Genomic DNA, 14233 nt, shown 5'->3' with positions numbered 1-14233 from the left:
TCAAATGTGTAACTAAGTGAAATACTACCTCATCTTAATAGGTAGCTTATGTGATTGTCACTATTACATGTTAGAGCAATAAAACATTCCTTTTCAGCAGAGTTTATAACCTACTAAAAATAACTCAGTGTAACACAAATTGAATATCTGCTCTGTTTTGATATCCCAAAGGCAACGGGAATGAAATTAGCTTGTTGAATGTAGTGTTAAATAGGACTGAAAGTAGTTTGGGTTTGAGGTTAAGTTCCATCGTAAAAGTGTGGTTGATACTATTTTCATGCAGTAAGACTAACAAGCTTGTGTTACTGTTGGGCAGGTAGTCTTAAAATTGCTTACTCCTGTGTATTTGCAGGATCTTTGTTTTAGATCATTCCCTTATCAAATGGCGGGGAGGCTTCAGTGAGGTTGAACTTAACCTCACTCTTTTTGCAAATAGTTTGGGCAAGTTAATGACAAATTCTCCAAATTATATTTTAGTCTCTACTAGAAGGTATTCACAAAGGTGCTGGATTACATGAATACCACAAATTAGTATATGCATTGATCAATTCTTTCTGATTCTGAGGTGCATGCATCTTTTCATGATAATGAAATCAGTTGAAGATTAAGGGAGTGGGGAAGGAATCTCATTTCTTCAGTTAGGTTTGTTTTGCATTGTAGTGTGGAGAAGTAAGGCTTACTGTTATACAACTTAACTAGGTTTAAGAAGTCCATAATTCTCCAAGTATCAACCCTATATGTCTTTCTATTCTTGGTGTTTTGTCACTATTCATACCATAACATGCAAAGCTGTTAATTCTACAGGCAGCATGAATGGATGGGGTTGGCTTTTGAGCTAAAGTGTTGCCACGATGAGATACCACTTAGGTTTTTTTGCCCCACTTCTACCAACTGTTAGCTTCTTGCTACCTAAAAAGATGAGTGACAGTTCGAGAACTGCATATGATCTGAATGGGCAGCCAGCATACCACTGCAGTCTAGGTGGGTGTTATCATTGCACTGCCAAGTGAGCTGAGTAGACCCCCTTGTTTTTCATCTGACATGGACTAAAGAGGTGTCTTTGCAAATTGCATGTATCATAGTGCTGTTGGAAGTCTTCCAGGATGCTCCTGCTTTTGATTAACTGGGTTGGAACTAGCTGAAGCTAGTGGGGTGAAGGTATTTCTGAAATGAATGAACTAACCAATACATGTCTGTCTTGGTAATAAGCCATGTCTCCACAAATTTGGACTAATAACATGGTCGAGCCACAATTTAATGCCTCTATAAGCAGAGTTGGTCTCCACTGCTTAACCTGTCTGATTGTTACAGCTGTAATAGGAAGCCATGTCTGTGTCATTTGCACTTAGTGTTCTTCTGGCTTCAAGCTGTGAAGCTGTATGAAAAATTATTTTCAGCTTTTACTGTATTCATAAACCCTTTTTCGTCCATGCTTTGTAAATACATTTCGTGTCTGGGAAATGTTTTGTCTTTCTGTCTCTGTCTTGTGGTTTTGCTTCCTTGGAGGATTTGGTGTTTGTTTTCAGAGGGTGTGAGTGGTGGCTTCCAGTAGAGGAAGCAGTTTAGAAGTACCAGTTAATTATGTCAGCTTTTGAAGGAGCATTTTGTGAAGAGAAGTTGTGAAAGTTACCAGGTTAGGCAGGCAGGCTCTCTTCTGTTGTCTAAGAACACAGAACCAGTGAATGTCTTAAAATCTAAAACTGCATTTTAGAGAGGTACTTTATTCCCTCCTGTCTTTATTGTACTTTTTTAAAGCCACAAAGGGTACTTTGCTGAAACCTTCAAGATAAATCAGTGTGTTGATGCTTAACTTCATCTGTAGACAACCTGAAATTAAAACTGTGTTGAACTGTCTGACCTTCACTGAATGTTGAAAAATAGACAATATTCCACGTGCTTATGAAATGAGATGAGTTCTTCAGTGAAGTAATGAGTGCTTTGGGTTTAATTTTCTTCCCAACATTTAACCTTTTCTAATGTATTTCTAGATATTTCTTTCTTCCTCTGAAATTATTTCATCCACAGTTCAGGCTAGCTGCCTGGTTGCGTACAGTTCTTCCTCACTCCCCCTTGCTTTTTTTTCTCTTCAGTCTACCAGTGTTGTTCATAGTTTTAATTTCTTCCACTTGACTTGGATGAGGAAACAACATGGACTGTTGGCCACATACATCACATAAGGGAGTTGCAGTTTCTTGGTAAAGGATTCTGGGGTTTGTCCATGACTAGTCAAAGAAGGAAGCCTTGAATTATTTTCAAGGTCAAGCACCCCATCTTGGGAACAAAATAGACTTCAAGCAAAAAATTCAGTTTGAGAATTTTAATTTGTGAATGGCAATGCTGTAGATAGAGTCAGCTAAGCCTTATAGGCTGTATCCCTAAGCAGTGACAACTGCCAGGCTTCACAGTAACTGAGGAAATACTGATTTGTAGTAGTTGTACTGGGATTTACTACTGCAAGCCAAGTCAAAATTTCCTTTTGAATATCAGCTGTAGTTTATAAAATGGCTGTATTCATTCAATGAAGTAGAACTCTTAAGTTCGTTCCTTCTGGGTGACGTTTTGAGGGGTCTTGGATTTTGATACTGTCAGATGACCTATGAACTACTTCATGCCACAACAAAGTGTTAGACTTCACTCAGTGTTTTTTCAAAGAAAACCACAATTCTTTTCTATGAGCAACTGTAACCTCTCTTCTTAAAATGTGTGTGTGTGTGTGGGGGAAGCAGGAGACACAGTCACTGGCTGAATGTTGTTGGTGTGTGTGTAGAGAGGTGTTGTGTTTCTTTAAACAAAGATGTAAATTACATTATCATGGCATTAATGATGTAAGCAGAAAGGTGTAGCAGAGACCTGAAAAATGTCAGGAAAATATCATCGTAATAGAAAACATACACAGCTTTGGAAATAAAGTTCTATCCTGTGTGTCTTTTCTTTGCTGTTTTATGCACTGTCCAAGAGAACTTAGTCCTTGCAACTTCTTTTGGCAACTTCTTTTATATGCTCAAGTCCACTTAAAAGCAGTTATGTAACTTTCATTAGCTGATGAAAATTAGAACAGGTGCTTCTCAGAACTAATCGTTTATTCCCTTTCTTTGTGTGCAGTCCAAACTTTGCCATTGAATTCTATTTTGGAGAAAAGCTGATTGGGCTCCAGGTGGGAATTTGGGGGACATAGAGAAAAATTACTCTGAAGAGTATACTCTTTTAAAAGCTGGGATGGGAGAATGTATTAGGAATTGGACTGATTCCATGTTTATTCAACAGGCTGGATATTGCACAAGTGTTTACAAGTCTTCTATTTTAAAGAGACTTTCCTGTATGGCTTGTAAGGTTTCTTTAGACCAATTTATTTGCTTATAGTTAGGAAGTCTGGTGTTTCTTTCAGGCTTTTTTAATGTAATACACTGACTATAACTTAGGAATTTTTATTTGGTCCTTGATGGGACAGAAGCAATAAATGACTTGTTATTTAGCATTTCCATATAATACAGTTTTTTTAAAGTATGCATGCTTATCTGTTTTTCCATTACGTAAGGGAAGATATGAAAAACTTTTGTCATTATATCGACTGACTTTTCTCAAAAATCCTAATTTTGAAATGTCCCCTCTTTTTTTTTTCTTCCCCTTAGATTTGAGTTCTGTGAACCTGCCTTTGTGGTTGGTAATTGTTTGGAAATAGCTTCAGACAGTCATCAGTATGACCGGATTTACTGTGGAGCTGGAGTCCAGAAAGACCATGAAAACTACATGAAAATTTTGTTGAAAGTTGGAGGCATTTTAGTAATGCCTATAGAAGATCAGGTGACTTAGTGACAATTTCCCCTTGCTATCTTCCCCTTTGCTATCTTCCCCCTTGCTATCTTTAGTATAAGAAATATATAATTTTAATAAATGTTTTTAAATGTATATTGTACTAAGTTAATGTTCAGCTTGATGACATCTTGACTCAGTGTTTTGCTGCAATTAAGCAGGTATCAGTCTTTTGCAATGCAGTCTTGAACTCCCCCCTTAAAACACTGAAATCCTCATCTGTAACAAAACTGTTTTGTCTTCAGTGAAGCTAGAACTCCATTTGTAAATGTTTTAAGTATATTACATCATTCCCAGAACTGCTTTGAAATCTTCCCTGCCACATGCTTTCAGTCAATACTTCAAAACAAAAACCACCCTCTAAAACACTGATTTCAGAGAAATATGATGAAATATCTGTAATTAATGGGAAATGGTAAGGGAAGACAAAAAAAGGATTTATTTCCAGCAGTTTTCAGTATTGCTTTTTCTTGTTAGATTAGATGTCTTTCATTTTCAGACAGGTGTATTATTTTAATAATGCTTCGCACTTCTATCACTTCTCATCCTTAGATCTCAAAAGGCTTTACAAAGGTAAGTATTATTCTCCCTGTTTTACTGATAGGGAAGTTGAGAAAGAAAGACTATGACTTCAGTTGATATTTTCATGAATACAGATAATTACTGAAACACTTAAATTGATAAATTTTCTAGTTACCTTCCAAAAATAATTGTCACAGTGCATGTATACCTACATTCTCAAAATACTCAAGTTGTTGAAATGTAGCCTGTGTCATTCAGTTCCATAAATACTTTATCCAATATTTATTGGACTAAGATACCATCATTTGAAATTGATGGCATTCAACTTAAAAGTAGTCCAAATTTGGACATAAAATTAAAACTGACTAGTTCTGCCTTACAAGTAGTTGGGATACTATAACCTGTAAAACATAAGAGCCTCAAAGAGCTGGGTTTGTCTAACCTGAAGAAAAAAAAAGCTAGTGAACATCTGACCTCCTGATTTGGCTGCCCAAAAGGGTGTGGGATTTGATTGTGAACAGTGTTGTCCCAGGTGCACAGCAGACTGAAAGAAGAATTTTACAAACTGCAGCAAAGGAATAATCTGCCTTGATAGAGGGAATATATTTTTTCATAACAAGTGGTTGAATATCACAACAGGTTGTCTGGAGAGGCTGTGGAATCTCAGTCCTAGGAGATATTTTTGTGACTTAATTGGAAATGCTTCTGAATTGCCTGATTTTGCTTGCACAAGGCTAGCTACAAGTTAGAGGTTGGATGCCAGAAGCTGTTTCCAACTTAAAGTATTGGAAAAATTAAGGAAAAATGCAAGACTTAGGCTTTTATTTTTCCTGTTGCATCTCTTCCCATTGCAGAAGAGCCATCTTCAGTCCTCTAGTGACTAAATAATTCAAGGAATATGAAAGTCCTGGCTGTTCAGAGAACAAACTTTATACATTAATTTTGAAGCAAATCAAAATATTGCTGTTTGAATACTAGTCTGAATAATAGTATGACAAAACTGACCACTGATTTTTGTTTTGTTGTTGTTCTTCCGCAGCTAACACAAATCTTGAGAACGGGACAAAACACGTGGGAAAGTAAAAATATCCTTGCTGTTTCATTTGCTCCGCTAGTGCAACCAAACAGAAATGACAACGGCAAACATGATACTGTGGGACTGCGTAAGTGACACTTGTGCTGTCTCCCTTCGGTTTGGTGGACGTATGATAGAACAGGCACATACAATCTAGCACAGCAGTAGCTCATTGATAAGTTTGTGCTGCTGGCTATTCTGTGTTGCTCTGCAGTTAATATCCCAAATCAAAATGACGCTGTGTTTCCTGCTTATTTTTCCAGACTACTTTTCCGTTCAGGTTCTTGTTTTCTAATGAGGCACAGATAACATACTGAGTTAATACTAGGTTTGTTTCTGACAGTCTCCCAGAGAAAAACTTCCTTTTCCACCTGAAAAGGAAGAAACTGATCTACACTGCTCTGGTACTGTAGAATGTTAATAGCTGGGTGTGCTTATGTCTGTCTACAGCTGATCTGGTGACACCTAGCTGTTTCTAGTAGTCACTGGGGTGGGCTTTCTAACTGCAGAGCTTTTGAGTTAGGCTAGCAGAGGGGTTTAGAAAGTCTGTGAAAGCACAGTTGTTGCCAAGGTAAGATAGTGTGATAAGAAGGAGGTTAAAAAGAGGAAGTTATAGAGATGAAAACTTCTGCTAGAGTAGAGTAATACACAGGGCTTCTGTAGCACCTGGATCTGAAATACAGCAAAGAAACTAGACTGTAACAGCTCTTCTCTACTGTTCTGTTGTGTTAACATATGACCAGTGTGAACTAATCCCCCTGTACTCATCACATGCTTCTTGCCTTCATGCACAATTTTAAAATGAAAAAAGATGTAAACCATTCAGGAGTCCAGGACATCATGTCAGGTTGCATTGCGTGTAACTACTGATATGGCTATTAATTTTGAGGGTATGTGTGAGCTTGCAAAGGATTCCCTATTATAGTTACCTTAACTTTTTTCTTCAAAGTACAGATGATCCTTTCACTTATGTAATCACTTATTTTCAAAAATAACATTTTTTTTTTCACTGTAATACTTTAATGCTTGCTTTTCAGACCTCAGAGTTACTTCCTAGAATTAATACAAGACTTTTCTTCTGTTTTTTACATTAGACTTAATTCATAATGGATAGCATGTATCATGACTAACAGTGAAATACAGAGGTGGCTTAAACTTATTTTCTGGTCTCAATATGATTTAATACAACCTAATTCCCTAGAAGATAAAGGAGGATTTTCAAGTGTTCCATTACTACCACTCCTGAATACTCATACTACAGATGAAAACAGTACAGACCAATGGCATTCAGAACTGATCTATGATACAATATAAGTGTTTCCTGTAAGTAGTTTAATAGGATCCTCTAACTCTTTAGTGAGAAGAGGAAGAAGGAAATAATATACAAATATGCTACTACCTTGCCACTATTAAACAATTATAAATTCATTAGGGGGTGGAAGTTGCCCTGTAAAATGAAATTAGTAAGATGCACTTTCCACTGCTTAGATATACTTTTTCTGTTGGCTTTAACTGCAGCTAGTATTGCCAGTAATAAACCTCTTTTTTGTCTTAAACTCTGACTAGCTAGCATGCAGCTGAAGTCAGTGTATGAAACAAAGTTTGAAATTGAATCTTTTTAAACTGAATGCTATGTGTATTGGAAGGGTTTTTTTATCAAAATTACTTCACTAAATTTTCCTTTGCTGTAAGTCCCATAAATTTTACTCTATTTTGTGTGGGAACAAAAATGACAAAGTTGAACAGACTGCATGTTTGGTGTGCCATTTTTGCTTTGTTTTACTTGGAGTTATCCAGCCATAGGTCATCTAAGGCAGGTCATCCACCAGCTCAGTAGCACTTAATCATCACCTGTGTACCATTGAAAAAATGTCTTTTGTTTTTTGTTACTTGTTTGTTTTGTTTAGAACCTCAGAAATTTTGATTCCTTTTCTGCTGCAAAGGTAAGGGTGATTTATCCGTTGGTCAGCTGTGAAGTTGACATGGCTCTCCCTCATCAGCAAGAAACAGGAAAAATCATAGCGAGTAGAAGTGGAAAGGAAGAAAAGCACTCGTTTAAACTAATGTGACGTGGTAGGAGAAACTTTTCTAGCAGCAGAACCTTAAAAGAGAATGCCAGCAGCTTGTTCCGAGCTGTGTCAGAAACCTAAAAGGTGGCAGTATATGGTGTATGTTTTCTGAAATTTATGCTTAATCTGTTCATGTTTTTCTGCTTTACTTGCACATCTGTCAAAAGATCTCTTAATTTTTTGGACTATGTATTTTCTCTAAAAGATCAGTCATATTCCAGAAGTCATCTTCAGCTCAAATCTGAGTATGTCTGAAATAAGGGACATTTTTCAGTAGTGAATATTCTAAATGGTTTGCCAAGATCTCTCTACCCTTGTGTCATTTGTATATTGCATCCTGTACTTAAAATTTCATTTGTTCTTATTAAGTCTTGCTGTCTTGCAGATGTTTTTGTTATAGGGAAATTTTTCTAAGTGAATATAACTCATTCTCTTTCATTTTAGCTCCATGTGCTGTTAGGAATCTCCAGGACCTAGCTCGAATATATATAAGACGCACCCTTAGAAACTTCATAAATGAGGAGATGAAAGCCAAGGGCATTGCTCAGAAGGCTCCTCCAAAACGAAAACGCAGGAGATGTCGTAGACGCAGGATTAATACCTATGTGTTTGTTGGTAATCAGCTCATTCCTCAGCCTCTAGATAGTGAAGAAGATGAAAGAATGGAAGATGATAATAAAGAGGAGGAGGATAAAGATCACAGTGAGGCCTTGAAGCCAGAAGAGCCTCCTCGAAATCTACTGAGAGAGAAAATTATGAGTCTACCATTACCTGAATCTTTAAAAGCATACTTGACCTATTACAGAGAGAAGTAACTTGTTTTAGGTAGAAGTAATGCCTACTGATAGTTCCTTTATTCTTGAAAATGTAGCATTTATTAAGAAATAGGTGGACAAATTATTAGTCTTTCATCAAGACTGAAGTACAGCGATAAATCTTAACTTATCTCTATCTTGTCTTTGCTACAAGGAAGACTTGCATTCAACAGTAGACTCCCTTTTTAAAAATCTATTTTTCTTTAAATTTTGAAAATGCTGTTTTAACTCTGATAGAAATATATATTCCATTATGCAGCACTAATCAATATTTTGCATGGTAAGTCTTTTTGATCCCTAACAGATTTGTATTGATAAAGGATGAGTGAAATTTTATATATGCTAAATAATTGCTAAACATGTGCATCTGACTTGAGCAATTTGTCTGTATTTATTATTAGGGGAACATTTTAAACATGCAGACACTTATCCTCTAATGTTGGTATCAGACCCTTTTAAAAGTTTATTTTACTATGGCTTTGTTGCAATCATTATTACTATGTTGGTATAGATGTGTTCCAACAACACAAGTGCAATAAATGTATACAGACACTGAATGAGCTGGCTTTAATGGAATATGAAAATACAAGTTCTGGAACGTCAGATGGCCCTGCTACTTCTGCATCTTTTGCCAAAAGATCTTGAGAAAAGTCATAGCTTCTCTCAGAGCCTTAAAGAAACATATTGAATATAAAGCAAAGCAATGCTTGCTTCAGCTCTGCTTATACTTAACTCCATTCTATGCTTTCAGTATTCCTAACTAGAGGCACTTCCTCAGTTGTGGGAAGCTTAGGACAGTACATTTTGTTTATTTCTGTAGCTCATGGCATTGAGACACAATGTTTGGCAATACAAGATTGTAATGTAGATTTCAGTTGTCTATATTTACTGCTTTTAAGTAGAGGTAGAACTTCAACAAACTTTAGTTTGTATTGCTTTTTGGAATAGCTATTATAGTAGAAGTTAGAATTTGTTTGGCAAATGCACTTTAGTAAGTGGATTTTATACTTAAGATGCATCTCCAAGAAGGTAGACTTGTGCTAGCCTATATTTTGTTTCTGAGCATGGCTCTTAGCACAAAAATATTTATAAAATCATATGCATCTTTTGGAAACCTAAGAGTAGCAGTACAACTGTGGGGACCCACAATAGTGCTGACTTCATCCTTCTACAATTTTTCTTCTCATAGTTGTGAAGTTACTTGCGGTTCTTGTTTTTTAAATCTGTTTGCTTTTAACATCTTAATTTCTTCATTCTGTGTTGTAACATAACCATGAGGGAAAACACTGCTTATTAAGAATCTGGCATGATATGCATTAAAAGCCACAGTCATTGTAACAATCTGCCTGTTGGACCCAGTGAAAAACATTCCTTGTGAAGAAATACCCTGCATGATGCATTTATAATGCTGGTAATAATTTTTTTTGTTGTAATAATGAGAAAAAAATATTTTTCTAAAACTGTAAAGGTTCGTAGTCCAAGTATTTATAACCAGCCAATATTCATGTGGTCTAACAGTCCAATATTGACTTTGAAATATATAAGCTGAGGAAGAAGATGAATAATCCCACAACACTGACTCCTTATTGTGCATTTCATGCTTTAGTCCCCCCTCCTTTTTTTTAAGGAACATGGTAGTAATGTTTAAGTGGAACTTCATGAAGGCCTGTTGTACCAGCATGTGGAGTTACTTTCCGCAATATATTTACAGTATAAGTAAACAATACTATTTAAAATAAATACTCTTGACTATTTTAAAAGCGGGAAAAACTACTAGGAAATAGTTTTCCAAAATAATGATACTAATAAAGTAATTGTGATGCTTCAGCTGTAAGAATTGAGCATAATCTTGTTTTAAATGGGTTTAGATGGGGTTCAGATCATCTGAAGCTTGAGATGTTTTCTCTAGCCTTTTCTTGGAATCTACATCTATAAGCTCAAGGATTTGAGGTTACTGAATATTAAATACTTTAAGGACTCTATACAGGATGCTTTTGGAGAGTAAACTTCTGCGTTCTTTCACTCCTGTGTACTTGGAAAAATGGACAACGGATGATTTGTCATGATTATACAGTATGTAAGTTTTTTGCATTCACTGAAAGAGAATGTTTCTTCTGTGTTTTATATGTGGATTTATTTTACACTCTTGAATTTATATTTACATAAATAAAAAGGTAGAAATGCAAATTGTATTAAAACTTGATTTTTGCCATCTCAGTTGATGATGGGGACATTGTTGCAATAAAATGGTTTTTCTGGTGTTTTCTGCTTGCTTAAATTTGTTTCTGTGAAAGTATTAAGTTCATCTGGATCATCTGGAAATTCAGGTATCGGTGTGTTCATAGTTAGGTCACTGACTTCATAATAAAGACTATTACTGAAGCTCAGAAATAATGGATAAATCTTGATAAATCTTGAATTTTTGTAAAGGTCGTAGGGTGAGATACTACTCGTGACACAGGAAAGCTGTTTTGGGCCCAGTGTTACTTCTGAAGCACTTAGGTGGAAAGTTAGCTTTTCTAGAGAGCCCAAAAGCGTGAGTATACAGCTTAAGACGTATATACACTCCAGAACAGTTTTTACTTTTTTCAAAATACTGAGATTGGTTTAACCCTGAACAAAGCTAATACTTGGTCAAAATAAAGAAGGAAAACTTTGAGGTAAGAATAGCAAGGGTTCTGAGCAAATAGCGAGTCTCACTACGTACTGAAGCTGTCTTAATGCTGACATATGTTGTTAGCAGTTAGAAAAATGTGGTTAGGCTAAGCTGACTAGCAATACTGTAGTTGTAATCACAGTAAGAAAGGATGTGATGAATTGGAACTTCATTTTTTTCAGATATTTTTCATATACTTTGGTCTGGAGAGGGTCTTGAGACTACTGCAGTCTTTTGGAAGACCTGAAGTTTTTAATGTCATACAGGAAAAATTGAACTACAGCCATCCCAAAAATTTGTCAATCTGTTTACATTTAAATGCGCTGGACCAGGTCTGTTCAGGGGGGTATTGTTTTCTTAATATAGCCACCCACCTTCTCTCTAAGCTACTTTTTACTGGTCAGTTTGAAAATAAATAAGGAATTAAAACAAATGTGCTCAGTTTGGATTAAAGCTGTTTTAGCTCATTAAATAGTAATGTCTCCTCAGGAGTGTCTCCTTGCATCGTCTATGTAGTTGATTAAAATTGAAAGCTTCTACTTTTGTGGCTTACTAATCAATTATAAAAAGTAAAGGAATTGTGTGCTGTATTCTTCCTAGATGTGTATACAGAAGGCTACCTTAATGAGCTAGTAATTACTCTGACAACAGTAGAATTCTGTGAGGCGCTTTCCGTAAACCTATTTTGAGAAAAACCTATTTTGAGAAGGTCCTTGGACTCCTTATTGGATCACTGAAGCTTTCAAGTTAAGTGTTTCGTGATATACTTCCAGTAAAATCTACATTACTGGCTTGATAAATGCCTGTTTTCCTTCTGTAACTTCAGAGTGCATGTCAGCTTCGTTAATTACTCTGTGCAAGTAAAGCTGGCTTGTTTAGTGACAGGTTTGCACCATGCTTATGGGCAGTAGGTAACCAAGAATATTAATTTTTAATGCTTTCTAATACTCTAATATGATGGTGATATTTTCTTTCTAGAATATTGATTGCCACATTTTCTATTCTGTAATGTTTCAGAAGTTTATTAGGGGAGGTAAAGAAACTTGCACCTCCCAGCTAAATCTCCTTCCTTTGCTGCCTGCAAACTAGGAAGCTGTTACACCTTGCTAGGATGTTTTGCAAACTACTTCAATGCTAGAGCAAAGCAGTGAAATACTTCCTTTCCTCCCTCATGTGTTCACCTGCAGCCATGATGGTCAGTGTCCAGAAGATACAAAACTGAAGTAGAAAGCTTATCGATACTATTTTTTTTCCTTTTGTGAGCAGTGTCCTTGCCATTTTCCTGCCATCTTCCTAATTCATTAGTGCTTCCACTTCCTCATCTAGGACAAGGCAGAGCCATCCTCCTGCTAATCCCTTGGTTATTTGACTCAACTCCTTCAAATGTGTAATGCAAACAGATAGATGATCTCCATAAATTTAGAAATTATCATTGTACACAAGCCTACTTTTTATTGTTCTTTGTTGATACACCCTTTGTATGCTGGTCTGTCAGACATCCTTTTGAGGTCTTGCACTAGCATGTTCTGTTTGAACAGGTTTTGTGTACTTTGATTTTTGATGCCTAATGGCTTCTATTCAAAGGAATCCCTAGGGTCCCAAGGGAACTGGCTCATATAGTTGCCAAGCCCTTCTCTATCATGACAGGAAAAGTCCCTAGTGACTGGAAAAAGGGAAACATCACTCCCATTTTTAGAATCACAGAATGGCTTGGGTTGGAAGGGACCTCAAGGATCTCCTAGTTCCAACCCCCCTGCCATAGGCAGGGATGCCACCCACTAGAAGATCAGGCTGTTCAGGACCTCATCTAACCTGGTCTTGAACACCTCCAGGGATGGGGCATCCGCAACCTCTCTGGGCAACCTATGCCAGTGCCTCACCACCCTCTGAGTGAATAATTTCCTCCTAACCTTTAATCTAAATCTTCCCTCTTTTAGTTTAAGACCGTTCCCCCCTTGTCATGTCATTATCTACGTGAGTAGAGAGTCCTTCTCCATCTTTTTTATAAAACACCTTTAAGTATTGAAAGGCTGTGATGAGGTTGCCCCGCAGCCTTCTCTTCTGTAAATAATAAGGGTAAAAAGGAGGACCGAGGGAACTGTGGACCTGTCCTCTGTGCCTGGGGAGATCATGGAACAGATCCTCCTGGAAAGTGCTGTCAAGGCACATGCAAGACGAGGTGATCTGAGACTGCCAGTGTGGCTTCACCAAGGGCAAATCGTGCATGGCTGATCTGGTGGATTTCTGTGGGGGAGTGACTTCTCGGGGCTGCTGGTCTCGTAGCAGGCCAGTATTTCTTTGCACTTACTTAGGGTCATGAATACCTCATCCTGCTCAGAACAGCTTCTTGTCACGGCTCTCGATATAAAGCTACATTTGTGCCACAAAGATAAACATGAGTAAAACATGCTATAGACACCATGTCTAGCTATAGGCACCAGGTTAACTGGAGATTTTTTTTTTTTTTTTTTTTTTTTTGGATGCTGGGACAGGAGCAGGGATAAAGAAACAAAGGACGGGAAATTTGTATGGGGTGAAGTAACTGGCAGATAGAGTAACAACAGACCAGTTTGTTCAGTCGTTCATATTTCTTCTCACATCCATACAATCAGTAATCTTTGTATGTTAACTTGAAAACAGATTTTGCTTGACATTTTAAGCCCTTTAAATATCTGTTTTTAAGCTTTTGAAGTTGGATTGACCTTCACTTTGTTTCTCTCTACTAAATGGTAGAGTAGATTTGCATATTTTAATCAGCAAGAGCAAACATAGTGCAGTATTTTTGTACTGTTTGCTCAGTAAAAAAAAAACACAAAACTTTCTCACCTTGTTGCTGAATTGTATCAAAAATTGTGTGCGTATCAAATCACACCAGAAGAGGGCAGTATTGCATTACGGCAGGTTTAAAAGTTGTGTTGGCACAACTAGTTGAAGAGGCGTTAAAATTAAAAAAAAAGAAAAGTACATTGATGCTTATATAACGAGGTGTTTCTGAGTAATTTGCATAGCTATATAGCTGAAAGATGCATAATCCTACATCCTTTTTACGATTTTCTAAATATTTTTTTTTTTTTCTGAGATTTCTGTTTTAAAAACTTAGTGTAATAGGTTTCTTCTGGGGTGCATTTTAATTTGGTTTGATATCTTTACAGTGTTGCTGATGTGGTTATAGCCTTCCATTTTTAGAAGTTTAAGGTACCACTCTGTAAACGGTCTGTAAGGGCTTGGCTAGCAGTGTAATTTAGGCATTAGGTATCTTCAGTTATCCAAGCCATTTGGGGCTTTA

General features: G+C 36.7%; 1 protein-coding gene across 6 annotated transcripts in view; it reads left to right on the top strand.

Moving 5' to 3' along the window:
* PCMTD1 (protein-L-isoaspartate (D-aspartate) O-methyltransferase domain containing 1) overlaps positions 1-10552 on the top strand; it is a 41562-nt gene extending 31010 nt beyond the window's left edge. For all 6 annotated transcript variants that reach the window (XM_040550410.1, XM_040550409.1, XM_040550407.1 and 3 more), the window contains 3 exons: positions 3630-3801; positions 5372-5495; positions 7921-10552. In XM_040550410.1, coding sequence (XP_040406344.1) covers positions 3748-3801; positions 5372-5495; positions 7921-8291 — 549 coding nt within the window. In that variant the 5' untranslated portion in view covers positions 3630-3747 and the 3' untranslated portion in view covers positions 8292-10552. The remainder of the gene's footprint in view (positions 1-3629; positions 3802-5371; positions 5496-7920) is intronic.
* Positions 10553-14233: the final 3681 nt, after the last annotated feature.

Source organism: Cygnus olor, chromosome 2 (assembly GCF_009769625.2).
Source record: "Cygnus olor isolate bCygOlo1 chromosome 2, bCygOlo1.pri.v2, whole genome shotgun sequence".
Lineage (NCBI taxonomy): Eukaryota > Metazoa > Chordata > Aves > Anseriformes > Anatidae > Cygnus > Cygnus olor.
Note: the sequence above shows the minus strand (reverse complement) of the source record. Positions and strands in the feature narration are given on the sequence as shown.